At 38.4% G+C, this 16,260-nt stretch overlaps 2 protein-coding genes across 5 annotated transcripts in view; both read right to left on the bottom strand.

Annotated features, from left to right (window-relative positions):
- The window catches only part of krit1 (KRIT1 ankyrin repeat containing), a 44,899-nt gene extending 28,987 nt beyond the window's left edge, over positions 1 to 15,912 (bottom strand). Inside the window, exons 1-6 of one of the 4 annotated variants that reach the window (XM_061897549.1) lie at positions 15,826 to 15,875; positions 6,281 to 6,339; positions 6,112 to 6,205; positions 4,000 to 4,169; positions 1,585 to 1,741; positions 1,429 to 1,521 (exon numbers count right to left, since the gene is read on the bottom strand). In XM_061897549.1, coding sequence (XP_061753533.1) covers positions 1,429 to 1,521; positions 1,585 to 1,741; positions 4,000 to 4,101 — 352 coding nt within the window. In that variant the 5' untranslated portion in view covers positions 4,102 to 4,169; positions 6,112 to 6,205; positions 6,281 to 6,339; positions 15,826 to 15,875. Of the gene's footprint in view, positions 1 to 1,428; positions 1,522 to 1,584; positions 1,742 to 3,999; positions 4,170 to 4,715; positions 4,893 to 6,111; positions 6,340 to 15,825 lie in introns of those variants that run through there. The other 3 variants (XM_061897548.1, XM_061897551.1, XM_061897547.1) reach the window with 3 other exon arrangements.
- On the bottom strand, positions 6,655 to 7,350 carry rpz2 (rapunzel 2). Its single transcript, XM_061899514.1, has one exon. The coding sequence runs from the start codon at positions 7,348 to 7,350 to the stop codon at positions 6,655 to 6,657; it is 696 nt and encodes a 231-aa protein (XP_061755498.1).
- Positions 15,913 to 16,260: the final 348 nt, after the last annotated feature.

The raw sequence follows: 16,260 nt of genomic DNA, 5'->3' as shown, positions 1-16,260 counted from the left end.
TGTACATACTATGATGATTAACTTGTGTGATGACTGTATTATGTTGATAGTATATATTTGTACCATGAATTGATTACCGTGGACCCCGACTTAAACAAGTTGAAAAACTTATTCGGGTGTTACCATTTAGTGGTCAATTGTACGGAATATGTACTCTACTGTGCAATCTACTAATAAAAGTATCAATCAATCAAAGCTTGTAAATACAATTGGATATTGTTTATTGAATACAATAAAACACAATTAAGCATATTAAGTCAACTTGTTTTTCCACTATACTGGAACCAGCTTCAAAGTCAACCAGCCTCTCGGTCCATGGCCACATGTGTCTGCTACCAGGTGAGTGATGCATGAGTTATAATCTAGAATTTACTTTTAGCAAGTCTGAGATTAAGCAAAAGTAGCCGCCGGCTCAGTGTGTCAACAACAGCAGCGTAAACTAGCATTAGCTCACTGCTATCTATGTGCCACTAAATTAGGCTGTCTGCGTTAGCTCTTATAATAATAATATCACTCATATTTTGTCATGACATGTAAATGGAATATTGTTGGCGGTTTCTGGATGTTTTAGAGGGTTTTATAGGAGAACCCTTAATATGTCACCTCAATTGTAAGGTATTTCTTTACAATTTAAAATGCATAAAAAAAGACAAGCATATGTGTTCTTGTCTTACATAAGGATTGTGAATAAGATAAACAACTCTTTCCAATTTTAGCATATTTCCAGTATGACTGATCTGATGATATGGTCAGAGTGCAGAAACGCTCCCATCCTGACGTCATCCGACCTCGATTCTAAAGAAATTGCCGAAGATATGTAAAGCTAAATATTCAAAATGGCCGACTGAATTTGTGACATTTTGTGATGTTTGGACTGTACTTTCACATACTTTGCAGATTGTAAATACACTTGGACATGGTATAAAGTATAAATCCATTCATTTTCTACCGCTTTTCTCTTACCCTGAAACACAATGCATGTGTAACAAGGCAACTTGTTTTTTCATTCTACTGCTACTATCATAATTTGGACAAGATATACTGTATAAGTGGGAGGGGGGGTCCCAGCTCTCTCTCTTTTTCATCAGTTTGAGGTCATTTGCCTGGAGAATATTGAAGACCATTCGTCTAGTTCAGGTTTCCCCAAACTACGGACCGAGCGTCCAAAATCCAGCCCGCAGGAAGTCCCAAGTTAAAAAAAAATAAATACATTCTTGTTGTTGTTGTTGAATTATAATTTTTAAAAAAATTTGTCCTTTCTAATCCATTTTGTACCGCTTGTTACTCTCGGTGTCTCCTAGCCACTCAGGCGAATCATGTTGTCTAAAAATTCATTTTCCCATCGATAGCCAAATGTATTTAACCCAATGAGGCCCCACAGTAAAAAAGTTAAGGGACCCCTGGTCTAGTCTGCATATAAGTACTCACCTTTAACATTGACTGGCACCACAAACAGCGACGCCTCTTTGACTTTATTGTCGGCGTCCAAGGGAAATTTCTGCATGTGAACTACACGTTTACCTAAACAAGAAGGATAATTAAATTGGCAAAATAATGTGCCATTCATGTTTTTAATGTACTCACCAATGAAGCTTTGGTTGTTAGATAATGGCTTGATGGTTTCAGCAACATAATCTACAATGGATTTGGATTTGTCCCCTGATGCTTGGATTTTTGTCGTCAGGAGGACTTTCTTCCTTTTCTTTTCCTTGCCCTCCAAGGGCATTTCACTCAGAAGAATCTTGACGTGGCAAGCATACATGCATTTCTGGACCATTTCCTGGATTGTTGTAGCACATTCCCATCCCCTAACAGCCATTAAATGCCTACTGAAACCCACTACTGCCGACCACGCAGTCTAATAGTTTATATAACAATGATGAAATATTAACATTGCAACACATGCCAATACGGCCAGTTTTGTTTACTAAATTACAATTTGAAATTTCCCGCTGAATTTTTTGTTGAAAACGTCGCGGAATGATGACAAGTGTTTGTGACATTATTGGTTGGAGGGCAAATATTAGGCAAGCACCACTTACGGCTAAAAGTAGTCTCTTCATTGCGCAATTACACAGTATTTTGGACATCTGTGTTGCTGAATCTTTTGCAATTTGTTCAATTAATAATGGAGAAGTCAAAGTAGAAAGATGGATGTTGGAAGCTTTTAGCCTTTAGCCACACAAACACATGGTGTTTCCTTGTTTAAAATTCCCTGAGGTGAAGCTTTACTATGGATCAGAGCGGTCAAGCGAACATGGATCACGACTACATGTCAACCAGCAGTTTTCGGTGAGAAAATTGTGGAAATAAGTCGCCTCTTACCGGAGATCAGACGAGCAAGCTTCCTCCTGCAGCTGCGGGACTTCTCTCAGAGACTCTGGCGTCAAAACAACCGTGGCCACACCCCTCCGACTTTAAGGTACTCTTTAACTCACTAAAACACTAGCAACACAATAGGCAGATAAGGGATTTCCCAGAATTATCATATTATTAGTAAATGTGACTAAAAACATCTGGATTGCATGCCCTCGCCTTTTTTTTTCTTTTTTTCTAGGCCTTCACTCTAAATTTCCCCATCTATGAATCTTTCATCCTCGCTCAAATTAATGGTGAAATTGTCGCTTTCTCGGTCCGAATAGCTCTCGCTGCTGGAGGCTCAGATTATAAACAATGTGAGGATGTGAGGAGCTCTACAACCAGTGACGTCACGCGCACATCGTCTGCTACTTCCGGTAAAGGCAAAGCTTTTTTACTAGCGACATAAAGTTGCGAACATTATTGTCGATGTTCTCTACTAAATCCTTTCAGCAAAAATATGGCAATATCGCAAAATGATCAAGTATGACACATAGAATGGACCTGCTATCCCCGTATAAATAAGAAAATCTCATTTCAGTAGGCCTTTAAAGGCCTACTGAAACCCACTACTACCGACCACGCATTCTGATAATTTATATACAGTATCAATGATGAAATATTAACATTGCAACACATGCCAATACGGCCTTTGTAGTTTACTAAATTACAATTTTTAATTTCCCACGAGTTTCTTGTTGAAAACATCGCGGAATGATGACGTGTACGCGTGACGTCACGGACTGTAAGGAAATATTAGCGCTGCCCCACTAGCGGCTAAAAGTCGTCTGCTTTAACCGCATAATTACACAGTATTTTTGACATATGTGTTGCTGAATCTTTTGCAATTTGTTCATTTAATAATAGAGACTATAAAGAACAATGCTGTTGGTGGAAAGCGGTGGATTGCAACTGTTGTGAAGCAGAGCGGTCAAGCAAACATGTTTTCTCTATGTCAACCAGCATGTCTTTGGATGGGAAAATTTTGATATTAAGTCTTACCGGAGAAATCAGTGGATTATGGGACTTCCTCCTGTAGCTGTCAAAAAAGGCAACTGTGAGCTTGGCTCCTCGGCTTTTCTCTGAGACGCTGCGTGTTCACCGCAGCCATCCGAACTCGAGGTATGTCTTTAGAATCTCACTAAAACACTATTAAAACAATAAGCAGATAAGGGATCTTCCAGAATTATCCTAGTAAATGTGTCTAATTACATCTGAAACGCTCACACTGCCGCCGCCCGGAGCCGTCGCTTTCTTTTTTTGTTTTGTTTTTCCAGTCCTTCACTATCAATATCCTAATTCACAAATCTTTCATCCTCGCTCAAATTAATGGGGAAATTGTCGCTTTCTCGGTCCGAATTGCTCTTATTACTGGTGGCTCCCATTAAAAACAATGTGAATATGTGTGGAGCCCTGCAACTCGTGATGTCACGCGCAAATACTTCCGGTAAAGGTATGGCATTTCTATTAGCGACCAAAAGTTGAGAACTTTATCGTCAATGTTCTCTACTAAATCCTTCAGCAAACATATGGCAATATCGCGAAATGATCAAGTATGACACATAGAATGGACCGGCTATCCCCGTTTAAATAAGAAAATCTGATTTCAGTAGGCCTTTAAACACTGAGTTGCATGCATACCTCATAGGCTTTGGCTCGGTACTCCTTCGAGCTCAGGCTGACCTGACTCTTGGGCCGTAGGACAGCCACAAACACGTCCTCCAGGCTGTCCTCGTTGCCCATGGCGACGGCTCTCACTCAGTGCATACAAAAACTCCCGCACAAGGGCCAGATGCTTTGGAGAGACATGCCTGAGACGTGACAGGACTGAATTATACAGTATACATTTTTTTTAATGTTTTGGTTGCCACACAACTTTGAGCAAAAAAATAGGAATACTGTACTTTTTAGTTAGGATGCAGTACAGGTCTTCACCACTGCGTGCAAACTCAAATCACAATAATAAAGACGGTACGACATAAATACTGATCTGAGAGCTGGCAGTTTGGTCAACTTGATTTAACGTAGGAGATGAAAAATAGCGTTAAATTAACTTGAGGTTAGCTGAATTTCTGTAGGTAGCAGCTGCATTCTATTTAGTGAATTCATGATGGTCACGCCCCGGAAACTGAAACCCTCTGTTGTTCCAATATGTAGTTATAAAAGTACACTGACCGTGCTTCAAAATAACTAGTGAGCACAACATGAAATTATTTGAGCCACGTTTATATACTTTAACAATTTAAATAGCACAACAATGCGGTCCTAGCTCAGAATGCTACATCATGACATCGCCCGCTTGGCCAAGTCCTCAAACTCACCCAAAAAAAAAGCGAAGTGAATAATCTCCAACGCACCTTTTAACGTCTACTTTTCGGATTAAGCTGCCCTCTTCTGGGTGACAGTGTCCGTCCGAACAGGGTCCAGGTAGACTTCCACCGCGGTTATTTGAGTTTAAATCGCCGCAGGCCTGAGTTATGTGCACCGGCGAATAATATAAGAGTGGCGATACGTTCAAATGCAGCACAGCACGTAGGACAACGGACTACTCGTATTAGTGAGAGGATGGAGCAGGGATATTCAACTGGCGGCTCGAAAACCAAAAGTAGCACGTAAATAAGATCAAACCTAACATTAAGCTTAGTCCAACTTTGGGGAGAATAACATTTTTCCGTCATATTTTGAATTCATTGTTTGCAGCTGATCCCTAAAAACAACAGAGCTTGCCTGACTTATAAATGATCTCTGACTAGTGTAATAACCATACGTGCATTTCTGATTTTATTTATGACCCTGAAAGGCACCGGTGTCAAACTGAAGGCCTGGGGCCAGATCTGACCCACCACTTTATTTTATATATTTTACCATGAATTGATTAACGTGGACCGCGACTTAGTTGAAAAACTTATTTTGGGTGTTACCGTTTAGTGGTCAATTGTAAGGAATATGTACTGTACTGTGCAACCTACTAATAAAAGTTTCAACCAATCAATCAGAAAATGGCCCGTGAACGCCCGCAAATATGCATCAATAAAGTACTTTATCTTTTTTTACCAAGTATATTTGTTTTTTCCATTTTGACAGAAAAAGTATAGTACTGCATGAAATTGCATAACTTTTAAACTTTAATATTTTCCAATATTGCAACAAGTACTATACTATATTTAAAAAATAAATGTCTAAATAAAAAAAATAAAAAAAACTTAACATCTGTTTGACTTATGATTTCAAAGCAAGTTATCCATCAAATTATACACTGTAAAAATTACAATAGATTTTAGGGCAAAAATGTAGTGCTTTCTACAGTGTATTACTGTTATTTGAAAAAAAAACTACTTTTTTCATGTTAAAATTCTGTCAACTGAGCTGCCAGTTTTTTACTGTAAAATCTACAGATGTTTTTAAGGTGTATTACTGTAAATGGAAACATACTGCCACATTTTTAAAGGTAAAAAACTGGTAGCTCAGTTGCCAAGATTTAAAAAGGGTAACATTTATAGTAATATGTTGTAAAAACCAACCTTAAGTTTTACAGTAAAATTCAGGCAACTAAGCTGCCATTTTTTTACCGAAAATAAATCAGTAGTACTGTTTTTCCATTTATCGTAATTTATTGAAAAAAAAAACAAAAAACACTGGAGATTTTAATGCAATATTCTTTTGGACAGTTTTTAACTGTACAATCAACATATTTTTTTTACATACAACTATATATAATAATCAAATTCATAGGAAAATTCATATATTGCATACCTTTAGTCATCACTGTCACCGACGTCCCACTGGATGTGAGTTTTCCTTGCCCTTATGTGGGCCTACCGAGGATGTCGTAGTGGTTTGTGCAGCCCTTTGAGACATTAGTAATTTAGGGTTATATAAGTAAACGTTGATTGATTGATATTATTTGCTGTTACAAGCGAACCTTTGATGGCAGCCATAACTGGGATGTGGCCCCCAGAGAAAACAATTTCGACACCCCTGCTGTAAGGTATGCAGTGAGATAAAAAGACATCATAAATAAAAACTACATATGAGTCTTAAGAAAGGTAAGTAAGTGTGCACCCTGTTAGATTTCAGAATGTGTGTATGTTCTTGTAAGTCTGAAGTGTGACTTTAGCAATAGTAAAAACAGTCAGTCTGTCAACATGTTATTTATTCAGTAAACAAAAACATGCGACATCAGTAGCAGGTTCAAGCAACAATCTTTTGGTTATACATTTTATATTGGTCTAATCAATTAGATGATTTGTCTGTTTCTACTGGTCCACGGGGTGGTCTTGTTTTGCTGGTCCATTTTCAGGGGGCTGGATCTGGATTGTTGGGCTTGCACTGAGCGAGCACCTCCTGCATCTTGTCCTGAATCTCATGCACCTTGGCGGCCCATTTCTCCCGGACCTCCATCTCGTCATCCTGAGTAACCGCCGTGTAACCCATGAGGGCGATGAGGCCCATTTGGAAGAGGTGAGCAATGTGCGAACAGTGGTGCTCCATGATTTCTTGGTTGCTGTTGCAGTCCTCTTGGTATACCTTGAGCAGGGGTCTTCCGAACACAGAAGTCTTCACCACACCGCGGTAGTACACATTGAGGGCGGTTTCTGACTTGTCTCGCTCGTAGATCTCTTCAAAGTTCTTCATGTAACCCGAAGTGTTACCTGGATCTTCCTTTATCTGGGCCACCATGTTTTTAAAGGCCATGTACTGATGCTTGATGTACTCTTCGTATTTGCCGTAGGTCTCGTATACCTCGTGAATTTGGATCTGCCTTAAGCACTGTTTGTTCTGCTCCGAGATGCTCTCCAGTTTGGAGTGGATGACTTGGAAGTCCTTGTCCAACGCATGGCCCTCGTCGTCCACAAGGCCCTTGCGAGCCACACCTACCAGGGATGTGACTATCCCGAAAAGCGGGTCAATGGAGGAGGCAAAGGAGGACACCTTCTCCACGCAGCTCAAAACGGTAACAGCCGTTTTCTTGATCATTGCGGCATCTACCATGGCTGCGCTTCTTTTTTAGCCACTACCACTCAGTCAGTAAGTGATGCTGATCGAGACTAAAAAAGGAAAAGGGAAAATACAGGTATAAAAAATCCGATTCTTCAATAAATCTTTGTCACTAATGCACACATGTTCACAGGGTTTTAGCCAATGCACATATTTTATCAGAACCTTTAAGGCAGTGGTTCTCAACCTTTTTACAGTGATGTACCCCCTGTGAACATTTTTTTTAATTCAAATACCCCCTAATCAGAACAAAGCATTTTTGGTTGGAAAAAAAGAGATAAAGAAGTAAGATACAGCACTATGTCATCAGTTTCTGATTTATTAAGTTGTATAATTCTGTCTTGTTTTTTTTTTCTCTTTCTATCCCCTCCTGCTCTGGCCCGGATGCACCAAATGGTAATATAAATACATTTAATAAAGTCAAATTCAAATAAGGCAACAAGAGAAGTATCCTACAGTTCTCTTTTGTAAAGTAAATCTGAACAGCCGATATGGGCATCTACATCAACTATATGATTTGCCTGAGAAGCTGGACAGGACAAAAAAATAATTTAAAAAAATTGTATAACAGTGCAAAATATTGCTCATTTGTAATGTTTTTTCTTGAACTATTTGGAAAAAAGGATATAAAAATAATAAAATTTTGAATTGTTGCTATTTTTTGAATATTTTTTAAAAAATCGCACGTACCCTTTGGCATACCTTCAAGTACCCCCAGGGGTAAACATACCCCCATTTGAGAACCACTACTTTAAGGCATGCATCTCGAACCATCTGGGAGCTACTTAGGTATGAGATTCTTGTGTGTGAACAAATTATAAGTTTACAAGTTTCTTGAGTATGCGAGGTCTCATACCTTTGTACAGTTTTGGCTGACACTTAAGCCTTCGTTAGAATTGTCATTCCTTGTGAAACCGGTCAGCTTCACTTGCTCAAAAAACATTTTGTCTGCACATAAGACGGTCCGCCTTCCGCCCGATTGTAGCTGAGATAGGCGCCAGCACCCCCCGCGACCCCGAAAGGGAATAAGCGGTAGAAAATGGATGGATGGATGGATAAGAATCTTGCATACAGGTGCTGTTCATATTATTAGAATATCATGAAAAAGTTGATTTATTTCAGTAATTATATTCAGAATGTGAAACTTACATATTATATCAATTCATTACACACATAGTGATATATTTGAAATGTTTGTTTCTTTAAATTTTGATGATTAGTACTGACAATTACTGAAAGTATCTCAGAAAATTTGAATATTAGTTACGACTAGTACCAAAAAATATTTTTTAGAAATGTGGCCCAACTGAAAAGTATGAACATGGAAAGTTTCAGCATGTACGGCAATCAATACTTAGTTGCAGCTCCTTTTGCCTGAATTGCTGCAGCAATACGGCGTGGCATGGAGTCGACCAGTCTGTTGCACTCCTCAGGTGTTATGGGAGCCCAGGTTGCTTTATTACTGGCCTTCAGCTCTTCAGCATTGTTGGGTCTGGCATCTTGCATCTTCCGCTTCACAATACCCCATAGGTTTTCTATGGGGTTAAGGTCAGGTGAGTTTGCAGGCCGATCAAGGACAGGGATACCATGGTCCTTAAACCAGGTACTGGCAGATTTGGCACTGTGTGCAGGTGCCAAGTCATGTTGGAAAATGAAATCTTCACCTCCATAAAATTGGTCCGCGGCAGGCAGCATAAAGTGTTCTAAAACTTCCTGGTAGACTGCTGCATTGACCCTAGACCCCAGGAAACACAGTGGACCAACACCAGCAGATGACATGGCACCCCAGACCATTACCGATTGTGGAAATTTGACACTGGACTTCAGGCAACGTGGATTCTGTGCCTCTCCTGTCTTCTTTCAGACTCTAGGACCTTGATTTCCAAAGGAGATACAGAATTTACTTTCATCTGAAAACATAACTTTGGACCACTCAACAGCAGTCCAGTCCTTTTTGTCTTGAGCCCAGGCGAGACGTTTTTGACGTTGTCTCTTATTCAAGAGTGGCTTTACACAAGGAATGTGACAGCTGCAGCCCATATCTTGCATACGTTGGTGCGTGGTGGTTCTTGAAGCACTGACTCCAGCTGCAGTCCATTCTTTGTGGATCTCCCCAACATTTTTGAATCTGTTTTGACAATCCTCTCCAGGGCGCGGTTATCCCTCTTGCTTGTACACTTTTTTTCTATCACATCTTTATCTTCCCCTTCGCCTCTCTATTAATGTGCTTTGACACAGAGCTCTGGGAACATCTAACCTCTTTGGCAATGACTTTTTGTGTCTTGCCCTCCTTCTTTAAAGTATCAATGGTCATCTTTTGGACAGTTGTCAAGTCAGCAGTCTTCCCCATGATTGTGTGTCATACAGAATCAAAATGAGAGACCATTTTAAGGCTTTTCCAGGTGTTTTGATTTAGTTAGCTAATTAGAGTGTGGCACCAGGTGTCTTCAATATCTGACCTTTGCACCATATTCTAATTTTCTGAGATGTTGAATTTAGGGTTTTCATTGGTTGTCAGCTATAATCATCTCCTTTTTGGCAAACAACACTTGAAATGTATCAGTCTGTTTGGAATGAATGAGTACATTCTACAAGTTTGACTTTCTAAATGGAATTAATGAAACAAATCAACTTTTTCATGATATTCCAATAATATGACCAGCACCTGTATATATTTTAAGAAAACGTGATGAACGCCATTCATCTACTGAGAGTAAGCCTGGGCCGTTAACACATTTTGTTTGACGGTATAGACCTACAAAATAATTGCAGATAAACAAGGTTACTTTCAACATTGTTTTAAGATCAAATGAACCACTGATGTAATATTACATCATAATAAAGAAAATATACACTTTCAAATACAATAAACTTGTATTTCAAGGTACATCTCAACATTTTAATTGGAAGGTAAACTTTTGAAACAAACATAATACAAATGAAATATACTCTGTTAGCAAAATGTTGCACTTTCATAAAAATGACAAACAAAAGCAATAAAATAGGTTCTGTCTGTTAAGGACTGGCTGTGGGACCCTTCAATACACAAAACCAAAACAAATAAAATGGCTAAAATAAAATGATTGTTACCATTATTCTCCTGGTTTGTTGAATGTGTTAAAAGTGTATTAAAATATTTTAACCAGTTGTATTTTTTTTAAAAATAAACAAAATAAATAGACACAGTATCCTTTCTTGGCAGAGGAAACATCAAGAATTGCTGTGGCTTCATAAGCACTCATCCATTTTATACTGCGTGTCCCTCTCAGGGTCAGAGGGGGTGTTGTAGCCTATCCCAGCTGCAATCGGGCTGAAGGCAGTGTAGACCCTGGACAAATCGACACTCATAGTATTTTAATTTGTGTGTTTAAATGTGTTTATCTTCCTCCATTTTAATTTGTCAACATTTGATTTACACTTCCGGTTTATGTGATGCGAGTTCACTTCCAGTTAAACGAACTTACGTCAGTTTCATCTCGACATTGTGGAGTCTGTCGATCAGTTTGTAAAAAGACAGCACAGCCTAAAATACGGTGAATACTGTATTTCAGTTGTTTAGACAGTCATGTCTTCATACAAGTTTTGATTGGGGTATGACGTTTCCTAATGGATAAAGACATTAATCATGTCTCTTGTCTTCATGTTCCTATTTATTCTAGCTAGTGAGCTACTGCTAGTCATTCGATAAGTTTGTCAAAGTGCAGTTATCAATCACATTTTTTCGATCATTGTAATTTATTACAGTAAAACTAACCACAGGAAGATTTACAGCGGTTAACATTATTACATTTTATGTGCATGTAGTACAAAAGCCTACAGCTCCTGAGACCTATGCAAAAGAGTGACCGCTCTTGGAACCTGTAGCAACGCATGCATATGGCGGTTATCTGCTGATTGGAGTAAGCATGGCTCTGGTTTGTCGACAAATTGGAAGTTGCTGGCAGTCTTCAAAGTACCCCAAAGCTGCCACAAATGATTGGAGGACGCGGGAAGAACTGTGGACACTTTTGTGATTTGGATAACATCGGACTGTCTTCCCCGCAGGATTAATTTTGAGGACCAGTCATAGACAATTTAGAGTGGAAAGCACATTTTATTTTCACTCGCATACAAAACAGTCTAACATGGATTGTTTCCTTGGCTTCGAGACTCTCCTGAAGGACAGTGCGGCGAAGACACAACAAACTACCTTCTTGTCTCTCATGGACACACACCTGTTTTTGTTGACTTTGGACTGACTAGCGACTACACAACACCAACACAAACAGAGACATGCGGCAGGCAGGCTTACACATGCATCCACGAAAAATAAACGCCACACACACATACCCCAACCCCCATCTAACGCGAATCCCTTAGGGGTGATGGACGGCTGGGCAGCGCCTGAAGAGCTGCACCTGGCCACAGTGGCCCCCACTCCCTCCCGTCTGTTGCTAGTCTCGAGATCTATGTTGTAATATGTATATGTGCTTTGCAATGGAGGTTTTTTCCCACTCCAGACTGGGCCCCCTTAGGAGCCCAGTCTGGATTGTATTTTTTTTACTCATCCTCCCCCAGCGTTTACCTTAATCCCATCTTTTACGGGGCACCTTGTGGTGACCCATCAGTGTTCCTGTTCTGTAACCCTGTACACTGTTTGTCTAATCTTGAATGGGTTTGTGCTGAAAACAAAATTGTGTTGTACTTGTGCAATGACAATAAAAGACCTACCTACCTAGCATATTGACGCTGGAAAAGAAGCCAAATTTTTCATTTACCGTTCAGTTAATTGACTAATTGAATATCGACCCGGGAGTAACTGAGAGCTGCTTTTACTAAATAATGGCGGTGAGCTACTCATTTTTGTAACATTTATTTTCATAACTTATTTTAACCCAAATAAAGAGAAGACACTTGTTTTGCCAGAGCATAAACCCAATTCTGATATCCACAACTCACATGTTCTATTACAAATGTCATTCTATTTATACGATTGACATTTAGATTTTACTTAATTTAAGAAGCTGATTTTCATCCGAACAATGTGGCCATTGTCTTTGTTATTTTATGGTTATTTGTCATTAAATATGTCTGAATTGAACAGTTGTAAAATTACAGAGTTTAAGTAAATATTGTTGACGTTTTAGTGATCTACTCGACATCAGCTGGCAAGCTACTGCTTGGACACCCCTAGTTTAAGATATTAATGTATTCCTGTCACATGAAGACAAATGATTAAATAGTTAAAAATTGGGACAAATACGTTCTTAAACACCATAATTATTTGTATCCTATCTTACTTTTAAAAAAATATATATTTATCATATGTTTTTTTTACTTTAGCCAAAAGGGGATGTGACTATACCGAAAAACAGCAGTTTTCTTGATCATTGCGGCATCTACCATGGCTGCGCTTCTTTTTTAGCCACTACCATTCAGTAAGTGATGCTAATCGAGTCTAAAAAAAGAAAACGGAAATACATGTAAAAAAAAAAATCTGATTTTTTTAATCAATAATGCACACAGGAGCACGGGTTTTTAGCCAATGCATATCTTTTATCAAAACCTTTAAGGCGTGCATCTCGAACCATCTGGGGAGGTACTTAAGTACAAAATTATTGTGTGCGAACAGATTAAATGTCTTCAATATGCAATGTCTCATACCTGCGTACAGTTTTGGCTGACACTTAAGCCTTTGTTAGAATTGTCCTAAAAACAGCTGCACCACAAAACCGTTAGCTTCACTTACTCAAAAACATTTTGTCTGCACGTAAGAATCTTGTACCTATATTTTAAGAAAACGTGATAACCCTCAATGATCTGAGGTAATGCCTGGGCCTATAACAAATTTTGTGTGATGATATATTGAACTAAAAATAATTGCAGTTAAACAATGTTATTTTCAAGATTATTTTGCGACCAAATTAACCACTGATGTAATACTATACAATATAATAAACTTGTATATTGTGTATATCTCAACATTGTAATTGGAAGGCAAACTTTTGAAAATTAAAGTAAATGAAACAAACACATAATAAAAATAAAATATACTCTGTTAGCAAAATGTTGCAGTTTAATAAAAATGACAACCATCCATCAGATTTCTACTGCTTGTCCCTTTCGGGGCCACGGGGGGGTGCTGGAGGCTATCTCAGCCGAATTCGGGTGGAAGGCGGGGTACACCCTTGACAAGTCGCCACCTCATCGCAGGGCCAACACAGATAAACAGAAAACATTCACACTCACATTCACACACTCGGGCCAATTTAGTGTTGTCAATCAACCTATCCCCAGGTGCATGTATTTGGAGGTGGGAGGAAGCTGAAGTACCCGGAGGGAACCCACACAGTCACGGGAATCGAACCCAGGACCTTTGTATGTGCACGCGCATCACATAGTGAAACTTATTATCTGCATCTTTTAGGCTACATTTAAATCAGTGAGGGAGGTACTGAGAGCAAGGAGGGTAAAGTTTACACCCTGGACAAGTCGCAACCCATATTATTTGAATTTGTGTGTTTGAATATGTTTATCTTCTAGCCAAAAGGAATGAGAATATAGCGAAAAGAGGGTCAATGGAGGAGGCAAAGGAGGACACCTTCTCCATGCAGCTCAAAACTTTACTTTAGCCCAAACAGTTTTACTCCTTTATTGATGGGTTGATTTGTTTCCTTTATTAGTGGATACGCAATCTACAAACGTACTTATACACATCTGTATGTATGTGTATATGTATACAGTGGGGCAAAAAAGTATTTAGTCAGCCACCGATTGTGCAAGTTCTCCCACTTAAAATGATGACAGAGGTCTGTAATTTTCATCATAGGTACACTTCAACTGTGAGAGACAGAATGTGGGAAAAAAAATCCAGGAATTCACATTGTAGGAATTTCAAAGAATTTATTTGTAAGTTATGGTAGAAAATAAGTATTTGGTCAACCATTCAAAGCTCTCACTGAAGGAAGGAGGTTTTGGCTCAAAATCTCATGATACATGGCCCCATTCATTCTTTCCTTAACACGGATCAATCGTCCTGTCCCCTTAGCAGAAAAACAGCCCCAAAGCATGATGTTTCCACCCCCATGCTTCTCAGTAGGTGTGGTGTTCTTGGGATGCAACTCAGTATTCTTCTTCCTCCAAACACGACGAGTTGAGTTTATACCAAAATGGATACATGGATGATACAGCAGAGGATTGGGAGAATGTCATGTGGTCAGATGAAACAAAAATATAACTTTTTGGTATAAACTCAACTCCTCGTGTTTGGAGGAAGAAGAATACTGAGTTGCATCCCAAGAACACCATACCTACTGTGAAGCATGGGGGTGGAAACATCATACTTTGGGGCTGTTTTTCTGCTAAGGGGACAGGACGATTGATCCGTGTTAAGGAAAGAATGAATGGGGAAATGTATCATGAGATTTTGAGCCAAAACCTCCTTCCGTCAGTGAGAGCTTTGAATGGTTGACCAAATACTTATTTTTCAACATAATTGACAAATAAATTCTTTAAAATTCCTACAATGCGAATTCCTGGATTTCTTTTTCACATTCTGTCTCTCACAGTTGAAGTGTACCTATGATGAAAATTACAGACCTCTGTCATTTTAAGTGGGAGAACTTGCACAATCGGTGGCTGACTAAATACTTTTTTGCCCCACTGTGTGTGTATATATGTATATGTATATGTATATATATGTATATATATATATATATATATATATATATATATATATATATATATGTGTATATATATATATATGTGTATATATATATATATATATATATATGTGTATATGTGTATATATATATATGTGTATATATATATATATGTGTGTATATATATATATGTGTATATATATATATATATATATATGTGTGTATATATGTATATATATATATATATATATATATATATATATATATATATATATATATATATATATATATATATATATATATATAAAGTTCTAATAATAAATAAGCATTGCTTCTTCTTAGTTATTTTCGGCCATTTTTAATAGTGCTACTGTAAACGGAAAATATTTTATTATAACATTGTCATGGATGCTTGAAATTAAGTGTACCATACCAGTCTCATTACAAAAAAAAAACCCAGCATTTTATGAAACACCAAAATGACATCAACAATCTACCTCAAATTAAAAGTGCAGTAGTGGAAAGCCTTGCTTGACAGTGCCATCCTGAAGGAAAACACATCCCTTAAACTGAATCAGGAATGTTTGTGTGTCACATGTTATTCTTTTTAACACTTCCATTTACCAAAACAATGTAACTTGAACTGAAAACATAACATTTGTGATGAGCCCACTTTTTTCCTCCCATTTCTTGTTTCACCCACATGAAAACACCATTCACAGTTGTCACACTTCTTTTTGTAATCACCAAAAACAAAAAAACTCACAAGCTGAGAACACTTACTTACTATTTGGAATCTAACAATATGAAAATGTCCATTCCTACTTACCAGAGATAAGGGGTTTGGTGTCTCTTGTCTACTGAAGTCGCCTATTTTCACTGGCCACCATTTTCCTTTTCCGGTCTGCATTGGCGACGCCCCTCGATGCCAAATAAGGCAACAGACACCAGGAAGTGACTCACCCTGGCTCTTATTTGATTGGATGATGCATTTGCGGGCACATAAACACTACGAAACCAGTGTGGGTGACCATACAGGTTTATTTTCTTCAATTGTTATTCATACCTATTGAACATCTTGACACAAAATGAAACTTTAAAGTGGAACTGCACTTTTTTGGAATTTAGCCTATCGTTCACATTCCTGATGACAGACAAGAAAACTAAAGGTTTTGTTTTTTCCCCGCATTCTAAAATACAAAAATCGGCTTGTTCTTAGTGTCTAGTAATGCAGCTAATGGGAGCAATCCATTCTGCCTCTAAA

This window comes from Nerophis ophidion, linkage group LG04 (genome assembly GCF_033978795.1).
Source record: "Nerophis ophidion isolate RoL-2023_Sa linkage group LG04, RoL_Noph_v1.0, whole genome shotgun sequence".
NCBI lineage: Eukaryota > Metazoa > Chordata > Actinopteri > Syngnathiformes > Syngnathidae > Nerophis > Nerophis ophidion.
Note: the sequence above shows the minus strand (reverse complement) of the source record. Positions and strands in the feature narration are given on the sequence as shown.